The sequence below is a fragment of the Halictus rubicundus genome, chromosome 1 (assembly GCF_050948215.1).
Source record: "Halictus rubicundus isolate RS-2024b chromosome 1, iyHalRubi1_principal, whole genome shotgun sequence".
In the NCBI taxonomy this organism is placed as follows: domain Eukaryota; kingdom Metazoa; phylum Arthropoda; class Insecta; order Hymenoptera; family Halictidae; genus Halictus; species Halictus rubicundus.
In genome coordinates, this window is record NC_135149.1 from 13902652 (window position 1) to 13916414 (window position 13763).

Consider the following 13763-nt stretch of genomic DNA (forward strand, 5'->3'; position numbering starts at 1 on the left):
ATTACTTATCGTAGTCACGACAGGCAAACGTAGTTGCACGGCTAACACGATTAATTTGCGTTCTATCCACAAGGAGATCGGTCAATCAAAGCTTCTAAACATTAGCCGATGCGCGCAGAACGAGAATAGCCTGGCCGACCGTGGAAGGGAGGCTGCGCCTAATGAATATTGATCTCCAAAGGTGGAAACTCGGCATGTTAGAAGAAACTAGATCGGGATAGAGAAATTTTAGTCCCTGGGCGACTGTAATGGGTCAGGCTCATCGGCCAACGCGTAAGTAAGATAAATGATCCTCTAATGTCTATATTCCGCAACGGCTGCAGATGAGCCGATAGAAACGCACGGTTTCCTTCGAATTACTTTGTCGGGGCCCCGCGATCCCTTTCCGACGTGCCGTTGTCTTCATTTATTGTACACCGTTCCCTAAGTTACAGACGAAAATGTTAACCCTTTGACTTTGACGTTGTACTGTCCAGTTGAGACCAAGCGAAAAATGTTAGTATTCTTGCAGAGAATGAAAGATTTTGTCAGTGTAAAGAAGCAAAATATAATGAAAGAGAATAGACTAACTGAATAAAAATTGTCGTTGGTTTATGAAGTTAGGAAAATGGAATTTTTGGTTACCGAAATTCCTTTGTGTATAGTAGACAAAGAAAAATGACAATATCTGAAGCTGAAGAGATCGAGTCGCGGTTCGATACTTTATCACCGTAACAGGAGTGACTATTTCAAAAAAGATAACCGAATGAAATGAAATATCACAGAACAAAGATCAGATTCAGACTCTGAAGCACCGCAATACCTATAAATCTTCCTTGACACTGAGCTGGGAAACTTGTGCATTGATCGACATTATTCATAACGAAGCAGTAAGATAACAAACCGTGGCATTATGTCACAGAAATGAAATTCTTTCAAGAAACGCAAAAGTCTGACTGTAATTAATAGATTTTCATAGGATATTTATTATTAGAAATTAAATTGGAGAAAAGTCTCTTTCGTCGATTAAAATTTAAATTGCAGAAAACGTAAACTGAAATTGATATATTTTTTTTTAATAATGTACAAACTTTCTTGTATTTTATAAGTTTGTACACGCTATAAATGTATAAAGGTTTTCGCTTTAGTCTATCGATGAATTATTTGCAGAAATAAGTATTAGAAGAAAATGGAGGCTCTCCAAGATGACAGAACGTTTTCGAATGAAATAGACAACACTTATATTTATTTAAATTTATTGAAGTAGAGCTTGCCTGTAAATTTGTTGGCCAACCCAAAATTTAAAATGACACTGCGAATGCAACACACACATTTAAAAGTGTGTATGTGTGTATTTTGGCGATCCACTGAATTTTGGCTGTGCCAATAACTCCGACGTAATGGAATAAATTTGCAAAAATGTAAATCAATGTTTTATAATATCGTCTCTCGCGTGAATTTATTTTGGACACGTTACGTAGCCGTAATCGTGTCACATTTTACTGCAGCGCGTCATTATTTCGAAATTGCTCAATCAAGCTAATTTCAATGGGCTCAAATGAACTTTTATAATGTGGAAGAAAATCCGATATTTAATAAAAGATAGCCGGCATAAAATGATATCAATGAATATCAATTAATAGGACCTGTACAGGTAGTAAACGTTATACAAAGTGCCATCAACGGAAATGCAAAATACTATTTGCAACGTAGAAAACTTTTGCATCTATTTACGATACTAACACAATTGTTGATCGACAAATATAGAATTATATAGAAAACTTAAAATAGAAAAATACTTAATAAATTGGAAAGAAGAGATTTTCTCTGTGCGTCAATTAAACAGTTAATCGTGCAAAATAATTTTTTATTTCTAAAAGATTGCAATAAAAAGAAGAAAACTTCAAATTGCTAAAGCTTGAGATTTAGTACTCTTTTGAAAAAATTAAATGCTCTCACGATTGTTCGAAAATGTTTATCGCAAATGTTTGCAAATTGTAAAACAGAATTCGTACTAGTTATTATGCAATGTAATGTCTGTCACAAATATACATTAAAGTAATGTTAGGAACATCAAAGTACCATTCCTATTTTCACCCTCCTACTTAATTAAATTTCTCCGTTCTATTCCCGTTCGAACGCTTTAAACCTATCAACGACACTTAAGAACGGCGCGCAGTGTCGGGAATCATGAATTTTCCCGGACATAAATTGTCTTTCGGTGCAACGTTCCATTTCCTTAAATTTCAGTTTCCCGCCTATAATATTCATGCATGGTAATTGCGTTGGTTATACAGGATGTTCCAGACGAACGAGAACACCTAATACCCACTTTGACTTTACAGTACGAAAAATATTTAAAGCACAATTCAAATGGCATCGATAGAATGAATGTCTTTCCCGAATTCTTTCGAGATCGTCAGCATCTTCTACAAAAATTGAAAAATTAACTGATTAAAATACAGGGTGATCAGTACCAGAAAAGGGGGTGATCGTATATTAAAAACTAAATCGAAAATGTACAATAAAATTTTTTATATTCATGTATTTTTCTTTGCAAATTAATTATGCTGTGCCTTTAACATTTTTCATCCAACGATACAAAATTTGATTAAAAAACGAAGAAGATATATAGTCTATAGCCTCCTGGGTATCAATAAAAACACAATAAATGTGATAAAATGTTATTATTTTCTATTCGTTGATTTCTTAGTAAAAAATTGTCATTTCCGACGTATATATTAAAAAGATCTATTTAAGTCTCGGTAGAATAGGCACACATCGAAAAATGCAAAGAATCGAAGGACGTGCCGCGAGTGAGAGTCTATTTTTGTTTTATCGGTGACCTGAAAAAAAAGTATTTCGCTTTTTTTCCGCCCAGGAGTTTCGAAGAACAAATAGGTTACACCGGTATTCGAGAGGCTAAGATTTTTCTCAATCGAGAGAACTCCCGATTTTCAACGGAATGTATGAGAGGCCATTTCTGTTGTCGATCGATTCGACCGGAAAATGTCAAGCTCGAGGCAGCTAATGAGACTCGTTTTTCTCTCTCTCTCTCTCTCTCTCTCTCTCTCTCTCTCTCTCTCTCTCTCTCTCTCTCCCCCCCCCCCCCCCCTCGCGCTTCGAATCCACGAAACTGAGCAAACCATGTCGACGATCTGAGTTTCATCGAGTCATTTGCTTCGACGAGGCGCAAATGAAGAACAACTGGCGCGTTGGATAAAGCGAACAGGGATTACGTACGTGATAATACGTGGAACGCGAGAGTGCAGTTTCTTCTTTTTATAAATCTGATCGGTTCAACTTGCTCGGTAAAACAGACGGCACGACGCGCCGTCGAAACAGGTCGCCTTGAAAATTATGTCACTCGTTTCCACTGAAATGAACTCCCTTGGAAGTTCTTCTCGATGAAATGCTCACTGCGCGCCGACGAGTAATCCATTAATTCCGTAATGTGATGACGATATAAAGTAACAACAAACACCGTCACTCGAGCCTGGTATATGGGAAAGTAGTGCGATGTATTAACACGAGGAGTGTCGACCGACAATGGTCGCTGAATTTGACTTTCTTGTATAAGAAAAATGAATCTGTTGAGATTTGGTTGTCGCCGTAGTATGCGCGTAAATAAATCAATGTTCTGAATAAAGTATGGAAGTCAGTTTATTTAATTAATAATTGTAAAATCAAAAATCCAAAGTGAGCCATTTTGACTTCTCTGGTAGTTCTAATGTTGATTCTAATGTTAAATTGAGAGAATAATTATTAGTTATTCCCCCGACTCTTATGATAACTATTCAACAGAGGTTAATCGCGAAGTCTCTAAATATTCTGCTGTGTAAAGGTCGATTCACACTATACGACACGGACCGTCACGTACCGTTAACAGAACGGACCGGCACCGGCACGACAGTTTATGCTTTTTGCCTACACTGATCACAGTCAAAATGAGCGGATCGGACAGCGACGAGGAACTAGCTCTTACCTTTCTCACTCTGCTAAAACAACGCAGTTCTTCGGGATAACGTTGACGGTCCGTGCCAATCCGTGCAGTACAAGTGTGAACGGTTCCATCTAAAACGCATGTTTCAATGTTTTGCAATTCTCTAGCGAGGAATAATACAAAAATTAAATGTCCTTAGAATCGGAACATTTTTGTTTTACCTGCGTCCCAGGTAGTCGGTAACTACCTGCCTGTCATAAAACAATAATAGACATTTGGGTTTTCCCGTATGCATCGCGAACTTGGTGCGAAAGCGGAAAATTTTTTCCGTCTACGTCAGTATCTTTTCGTGCGTCCTGCTGTGCGTTTCGTTGAATACCTTATTATTTTGTGATATTTTGAATAGTTTTGTGAATATACTATCGAAAGGTAAGTATATACATTACTGCATTTGGTTTGAAAACTCCTTTCGTCAGTTTTTATAGTAGTAATAACTTAATTTTCATTAGACTATTATATTGATTCTAGTTATACTATTGAAACAGAATCGTCTCGCAATTCTCAGATCCGAACGGATCTGCTCTAATTTTTGTGTCTACCATTTCTTTAGACTGTCTTGAATAGTTTTTATGTATAGTCATCTGCAAAGGTCTGCAAGCAATTAAGCTAACTTCCGAAATCGATGTAGAAGTTTTCGTTCTGTTCTGACGAAAATCTCCTTCCGGTTGAGCAAGAAACGATTGCGACAATAATATCATATTCATATCCACTACGAACATTACGGAGCATCAACATTTCTCAACCTTATCTCCTAAAAGATTTTTCAGTTTTCTAGTGACTAAACGACGGGGCGTGATTCTGACAAAAAAGTGTTTCGAACAAAAGTTAATCGATATTCAGTGGTCTATAAGCCCCCAGAGAAAAAAATTAAAAAACACTTTTTTTTAATAAAACATTATGGTCACCTTAATTTTTTAATTGCCACTATGTTTTTGTTATTACATATCGTTGTAGCTGACGTCAACAACAATCCAATGACCTATTTGACTATGACTTCAAGTCTTAACCCTTTGCACTCGAAACGAAACATTTCTTCCGACCTAGAATATTTCCCTTCTATATATATATTTTTTCATACTGTACATACGAAAATGGTGCCATTTACTCGTAGAGTACTGAAATGTTTAGTAATTTATTAAATACAAACAAATTTGATAATGTAAAAAATATTTTGAATAATGATACAGCAATTTTTAGTGGCGCCTTACAGTCGCCATTCGAGTGCTAAGGGTTAAAATAATGCTGAAATAATTTTGTCCGCCTAGATTGGCATTTTCACCCATTCCATTTAAAACGCGTGTTTCAATGTTTTGTCGTGCCGGCCCGTGCCGTATAGTGTGAATTGACCTTTACTATGACTTTGAACGGCAGAGCGTGTAATTTGATATCAACGAAAGAAGAGCTCATAATTTGTTAGAAAATATACGAAAGAACAGGAAGACGAATAGGTAGAAAATGCTAGTCGAGTGTGTGTTAACAAATTCATTCTATTTCCGAAGCATTGATTTTCGATAGTCACGCGCCTAAAGTTAGCCGGTCACGAAGATTCGCGCAGCGACTGAGGGTTTCCACCGTGTATAAAAATATTAGGGACGCGTCCATCTTTTGAGAACCGAAAGGATAACTGTACCGGTGACCTTAGACTCCGCTATCGCTCGAATGATTATAAACGGTACCAGGAATACAGTAGCAGGAGCGAACGAAAGCGGAAACGGGGGAAGAGAGGTGGAGAGAGAGAGAAACAGAGAGAGAGAGAGAGAGAGTCAATTGTGCGGACGAGTGGACGCCGGCCCTAACGATCGGCCACGGTAATCGCAGATTTCTGGCGTGCGGTAATAGCGCGAGCAAAGTCACATAAAATCCACGTGCCGGCCAGCGACCGAATTAACGGCACGTAGACAATGTGCTCGGCACAGGCTGCCGAGATGACCGGCTTGCGTGGAGGAGATCGACTCTGTTCAAAATCGGCCACAGAGCTAACCAAGGGGATCATGCTACTCTCCATCCCCAGTCACTGCAAACGTCTTGATACGATTTTCTGTTTGCTTTTCATTTTCTCTTCGCCACAAAAAAATTTTACAGTCGATTAAGTGGTTACTATCGTTTCCTATGACCGTTTGCCAACACTCTGGTAGCTTTCGTACAACTTTTTTTATAAACACTGGCCGAGTTTTCAAAGCTTCTGAAGACGTCAAATTTTGTCCATTTACGCGCCAGTCCCGTTCGGCAAGCCTTGCGGCGCACAGTGGGCAATTTGGACGAAATCGGATTCAAAATCAAGGAACTTTCGATAGGAATGAGGTAGAGCGATGAAATTTTTTTTAAATGAAAGCTGAAACTTAGTAGAATATGGGAAAAATAGAGAGATTGTGGTCCGAACGTTTTTTAACCTCGAGAAAATTCGTTAAACTTGCACAATTTCAAGAAAATTATGGTTTTTCCAATACCACGCACGGAAAAAAATTTTTTTTAACATGCTATACATCATTTCCCATAGATTTTTTCACGCTGATTTCAAATCTGGTCTCAAATTTGTCTACGACCTCAGGATTTTGCAAAAAATAGATTTTTGTGACAAAAACTAATGAAGTCATTTTTTCGTTGAAATGATTGGATGGTAATAATCTCCCTATTTTTCCCATATTCTACAAAGTTTCAGCTTTCATTTAAAAAAAATTTCATCGCTCTACCTCATTTCTATCGAAAGTTCTTTGATTTTGAATCCGATTTCGTCCAAATTGCCCACTGTGCGGCGGGCAACGGCGCCCGCTAAATCGCTTATGCCCGTGGGACCAAATTCTCTGCCCGCACGGGCGATAGCTGAATGGGCCACAGTCGCCAGATCGGGACTTGTTCCCCCACTCTAATTTCCCCTTCTACCGCGCTGTTCCCCCATGCTTCCGCCACGGCCCAGTCACGTGACGCGTTCCATCTCTGTCCTGTCTGTGTCACAATGTCGCGTGACTAACCTGGTACTGGCAGAGAGAGGGAGGGTAACTTTTTTCCCTCCATTCGTGCTCCCTCCCCTCGTCTGGCGGCTATGAACGGAACTGATTTACACTGTTTCGCAAAGAGCGAAAGAGGTAGAAATCTGACGGTGCAATGTCTGCTGAATTGGCGGGAAATACAATTTCTTCTTTTGGAATTCGTAGATTCAATAAATTATCGCCAATTTCGCTTGGACCTTGGTTTGTCCGAATGTATAGCATTCTTTTTTAAAAAATGCCCCGCCCGTGTTCTGTTACGGTAGATATTTTAATTGTATTGTTTGTGATAAAACGACAAGAACCGCATCCTGAGTAGTCGAGTGCTGCAACAGCCGGGTCAAAGTGACCTAATTCCGGCGAGCAAGGGTTAAATATGAAGAGTACTTGCTATAAAATGGCCGCACCGTAGGGTTAGTTTCCTAATCGGAGATTTGAGGCTTCCACGAGCCGGCATCACTGCCGTTCTCACAGTTGAGAATTTCGTGTGTAAACCTGTCCTTTTATCAGGTCGCCAATTAAAATCTCTGGTGGGTGACCATTGATCCGGAACGTGAACAGGGTCCGCATTAACAGTGAAACACCATGCAGTACACAACAGTGTCGGTGTGTTATTCAATCCTCTCGTGAAGCTGCAGTGGTAGTGAAACGTTAGCATAATTTTTTGGAGGGACACGCTTACGCTGGGAAACTTCGTGCAAAGCGATAATGTCGTGAACATTTAAGTATCACGAAATCGGAATGAAATTTACGGACTGAATCTTTGTATCCCAAACAATGCAATTGTTCATAAAATTATTAATAAATTAAAAATGCTACACAAGACAAGGAGGGATATATTGGACAGACCACATTCTTTAGATCTTACCCAATTAGATTTATAACTCAGGTTAAAATTATAAAATATTTTGTAAGAGTTTACAAAAACCTACAACACACTACGGTAGGATAACAATACAATAAAGTGTTCACTGATTTTTATACAAATTTTTAAAAATACCTTATCCTCTTATATAATAATTATATAATATAGCACTTAAAATAGATACTGATAACTTTGATATCCAAAGAAAAGCGGGCTTAAAATAATTTCTTTTTCGATCATCGAGTAGATCTTTTTGAACAATTAAAATCTGTCGTACATAGATCTTTTATTATTTATGTACTGTATATTCGGTCAATTACAATATCGTCTTTCACGTCCTCCGTAGATCGTTATCTAGCCTTGTCGCTTTGAATATTTTTGTGGGATAAAAAAATCTATAGGTTTTCACGAATTTTCAGTTACGAGTTTCCCCAATCCGAATCCTTTCAAAGGCATTCGATACAATCTTCGTACATCGAAAAACGTAACAGGGGAAATAAAACAAAAGAGACAGCCATATAATAGAAAACACGCTACATGTGTTCCAATGTTCGTAGGTAAATCACTATTTCAAAATGGACGAAAAATCAAATTCTAGTACAACAAATTGGCAAACTTCATACATTAACCGTAAATAATATTTTTATCCCTTTTTCCTTGTTCTCATCTCGCAGAAAATTCTAATCGTTGTTTAATATCATAAAATTTCGTGAAGCTATTTGATAAATAAACTAAGAAATTTATTCGCTAAAAAAATACCAATACGCTCATAACAAAAGGCAACGTAACAACTATATGCATTGATACAACTCTTAAACCAGGTTATAGCTAATTCTCATAACTGTATGCAAAATCAAATTCTGTGAGTCATTTCTAAGTAACAGAAATTAAATAAAAAAATTTCTGGGAATAATTTTCATAAGTCAATTCATTCTAAAATTTTTCCCAATGTTCTTGTAGCATTGTATACAGTGATTTCCCTATATATGTCGCCAAGACCTGGATGATAAATGTCGCGAAATTATCCCCACTACCGTGGGGTATACCCCGTGAGGGGCCACGTAGCTCGGGAGGCCTCGGACACCGAGGAGTGTAAACATAACACCGCTCGTGTATGTCTCCTGGACGATATACGACACCGGCAAGACCCGTCTCGTTGACAAATATCGAGAATTTCCTGTATTCATTTCTGTCACAAATATCGAATTCGCAGTCTAGTTGTATCGACAGACGTTTCATTTGTTCGATCAAATACTTTTCGCCAGAGGAGTGTTACGTGCTGCATAATTTCCAGGAATCTATGCCCTTTCCTTGGAAAAAAGTATCCTTGGTGTTTTATAAAAGGCGCGTGTTGAATCTAATGAAATAGTGCAACTACGCAGTCTGTTAGCGAAACAAACGATGGCAGCGAACGTGGGAAATAATTTCTGAGGAAATGGCGGCAGTGCTTAGAGGGTGCGATATACGAGCGGGTTTCCCAAACGAGTAATTACGCGTTCAAAGGAAATTTACGAGGCGCCGGACGCGCGCTACTCAAAAAATTAACAAAGCCGGGGGCTGTATTAGCATGTGAAAAGTAAGATGAGAGCCGGGAGGTAGACATAACATTTTCACCTGGCATGATATTGCACGTTGTAGCTCGGCCCAGCGGTACACGGGCAACAACGCTCCACCCTCCGCACTCGAAAATGTACGGCACCGCGTGCTAATTATACTGTAACGAGCGACACGCTGCATCTCTTGTACGAGTCGATAATACAAGCCCGTTTTGTCTTTGCGCGATTAAAGAGACCACCAGTTCCCGGCTGTTGCTCGCAGAGACGCTAAACGTCGGCGTCGCGTCGCACGGTGGTCCAAACCACGGAAAACGTCAAATTCTCAACCTCGCCAGCATTAATGAAATTTACCCTCTCCCACCCCCAACGGCCCGCGTCGGCATCGAACAGGAAGGTGCAAGTGACGAAACGGAACTTTTCTGTAGGATTGATCAAAGATCGCAACTTTCTTTCAGCATCCACGGAGTCGTAAAGTGATTAAAGTTTCTGTTTGAATTGACTCAAGCGTTCCCGGTAACTACTTTTAATTAAACTAGTGGTAGGTGCTTCGACCGACACCCCGAGCAGGAAAGAATAGTTTTTGCTGTTGCAGATTGATCGCATTTAAATGCAGAGCCGGACGCGACGGCCGGTGCCCGGCTCCAGCTACTCGTCAAATAAATAGTGATTAAAGGACTTTCGTTGGACCGCATTAACTGTTCTTGCGAACGGGCTGTTACATAGCGGCGAAAAAAGTCGTGGAAGAACCGACCGAAAGCCACATTTCTGATTCTGAAGTAAATCACTTTTACTAGGAAACGTAGATACCTCGCGTTGTGAAATAACTCTGTATTCTTGTTTAAAATTCTAATTATTGAATATTTCAATGATTATGCCCTTCAGGACGAATGTCGACATATTGACGACATCGAGACTACACATCTGATCCCCTGAGATTGCTATCACGTAATCAGTGCACATTGTTCATTCTTCCTATTATAAAAACTTTATAAATAAAACTTTGATACTCTATACAAATATAAGTATATTGTAAATTATAAAATATATTATTCTATAAAATCATTAATTATCAATCAATCCATTATTAATCAGTAAATTATATACATATAAGTAAATAATTCAATTTCCATAGGAATGCACGAATGAATATCCATTAGATGACAGACAACAACGTATAATGCTACATGCGAATAACAAATATCTCCAGTTTGTGCAACACTGTATCTTTAATCAAGAGCGATAGCAATGTTGTTGACGTACAAAAATAGATAAACGTCTACATCTAAGTAAACATACATTTTCTTATCACTAGCTAGGGAATTCCCTGAAATTATAGGAAATACGATTGCGTAGAATTTGTTGTTAATAAACGTACACTACAAAATTTGCTTATTATGTAGTCTTCGTTATTTTTCACATTTGCAATCCAAATCGACTAACAACTAATTACTTTAAAATAGAAAAAATAATTGCTTGAGAAGGTACGATGTATTGTACATAGCAGTTCATATTATCATGTTCATTAACAAATTATGTTATTTCCTAGATAAGCAGAGTGCATTTGTATATCGCGTTAGCTACAAAATGGAATTGAAATATTAATCCCGTATGGACCTGGAGTTCTAAAACCATAACAACTTTCGCTGTAACACAAAGCATCATAGAGCAATCCGTTAAATTTATTTCATCATTTTCAACATGCACAATAATTCGTATTATAAATTACGCGGCGTTTCTTCGGCGCGAACGTAAATTTATATCTGTATGTCATTACTATGCACGCCCGGGTACATGAGATATATCAAGTACACGATTAATGGGGCCATTTTAATGTCGCTAAAAGCACCAATTTGTATCCAGAATTAGAATGCATTTACAAAGGAAACGCATTGCAACGTTATTTACCTCGCGCTGCGTTATACAATGTGTCTTGGCATCACGTTGCGGTATCCTTTTGTAACAGATCGCAGATCGTTCTTGTTCGCACACTTCCCACTTTGTTTAACAATATTGCACGTAAATTACGAAAACTACTTATAATATTAATGATTTAATACGAGTTTCAGAATGTGCTACATTCATTTATCTCACTTGTTCTCGGAATTTTCTATACTTTACTAACTTATCTTTTACAATACTGTATTTATTTTAATTAACCATTTTTAAAGGTAATCTTTGGGTTTAATTCAACAGATAAAGACTTTTATGACAAGTGTAATTAAATATGAATTGTTTATTATCAAAAACAGCCACATGAGTTTGTAAAGCCCAAATTATACTATTGTATAATTACCAAATGTTAGTAATTTATGTCTGCTACAAACAAAATAAATAATACTTCTGTGAAATTTAGTCCTATATAGTTGAGGAACGACTGTCACAAATCTTTATGAAAATGAATCTGTACACAAGTATGTTTCCCTCCTCGTTTGTCAAATCCTCCATTGAAAACCTACTGAAAACAATGTACTTGGTGCCCTTAATTACTTTATACAAATTATGTCCTTGCGTGTATAACTAATTATATGTTACTAAATGTACATGCTCAAAACAATAACTCATTCAGCAAGAGCTTTAACGAAAGATGAAGGTACGACCGTGGGAAACGTGAATAAGTTTGCATAATTTGTTGTATTATCGTATGAAAGGTGCATAAATAATCAAGTTTTATCGTTCATAATTACGAAACATTGACTCACAGTGCAAACATTATTATCGTGCAGCTTTGATAAATTAGGAGATTGCAAAATGGCAAGTGGGATTGCAGATCTGAGCGGTCGAGTCCTAATGGGAAGATCTAAATAATTGTATTATGTAACTTACGATTTGATCGTCTCGCACGAGAAACATTTATTTTCGCAGTACCGGCGTCATGAGTCGAAGGAACGAGGCCCTTATCGCTGGCAATGAGTTCCGACAAATTATGCTCTTATCAAAAATACACTAGGAATGTGCGCGTAATTCGGCCTTGTAACTACAGCATTATACAAACCACACAGTATAATAGAGCCTACTATTACGCGAGCACATTAACACTAGATTGCCGGGGCGAGTCAATTTGACTCATTTACTATTTTATTGCTATAGAAAAACTGAAATAATTTTTTTTAACTCATATGTTGGTTTTTAATAGAATTATGAATCACTAACTGACCAGATAATTTCTTTTTCATCCGGCAATCTAGTATTAAGCCGATTCAAACGATCCTTCCTTCTAAAGAAATAACAGATTAATTTTGTTCTATTGATGGAATAAATTCCAACACGCCCCCTCAAAATAAATCAATTATTTTAGTAAAGACATGTCTTCCTTGTGCTTCGTCTGGGGCTAATTACATATGGTCCAACATTTGTTGCTTAGGATTAGGGAAAACCAGAAAAACCTAATCAGAGCAAAAAAAACTTATACTATCAACATTACAATTTTATATTCATTATAATCTTATTTCTATATTATTGCTATTATTACTGAATCTGTTTCCTTTTTTTTCATTCCAGGTCCATCCTTGCTCTAAATTCCTTAAATTTAGGTGCTGGCAATGGTTTCTTTAAGACGTCAGCTACTTGATTTTCTGTAGAAATAAATTTTAATTTAATGACCTCCTTCTGTATTTGTTCCCTGGAAAAAGGATACTTGGTATCTATATGTTTCGATCTCTTGTGATTACTCGGATTATTTGCTATACTTATACAGCCATTATTGTCTTCAAATATTACGATTGGCTTTGAGATATTTATATTTATACTAACTGCTAACGATTTTAACCAAAAAGCTTCTCTTGTGATCATCGGATTTATCATTATCAGATTTATAAAACAATTCATCTGATTTATCATTATCAGATTTATAAAACAATTCATCTATTTCCACTGATTTTACCTTTTGTCAGATGCATCAGTTTTATTATAGATGTTTCCATCAACCTTTACAGGTCTTGTTCCTGGTCGAGTTTTTAAGAAATTCGTTTCGTCTACAATTACGTCTCTAGCTACAACGTATTTTTCATTTTCCACATCCCATACCTTATAACCATTCGATTCATAACCAAGTAAAAGTCCTTTCCATGACTTTTCATCAAATTTGGTTTTTCTAACTTTATTATGAACATAAACGGTTGAACCAAAGATTTTTAAGTACCTTAATTTAGGCCTTTTACCGTGCCACAACTCGACTGGAGTTTTATTTTCTTTCAAGGCGGGGTCGGGGTCAAATTAATTATATAAGTAGCAGTAAGCACAGCATCTCCCCAAAACACTTTATCTAAACTAGCACCGTTTATCATCGTACGTGCTTTTTCTGTAATTGTCCGAACCATTCGTTCGGAGACACCATTCAATTGAGGTGTTCGTGGAACTGTTAAATGAAAACTGATACC

At 37.4% G+C, this 13763-nt stretch overlaps 1 protein-coding gene across 1 annotated transcript; it reads right to left on the reverse strand.

Moving 5' to 3' along the window:
• Positions 1-3097: 3097 nt before the first annotated feature.
• On the reverse strand, positions 3098-4217 carry LOC143361551 (uncharacterized). The gene is made up of 3 exons (XM_076801040.1): positions 4144-4217; positions 3965-4085; positions 3098-3475 (listed from the first exon to the last, which is right to left on the reverse strand). Exons 1-3 carry the CDS (start codon positions 4215-4217, stop codon positions 3338-3340), a joined length of 333 nt encoding a protein of 110 aa, XP_076657155.1. The 3' UTR covers positions 3098-3337.
• Between the last annotated feature and the right edge of the window lie 9546 nt (positions 4218-13763).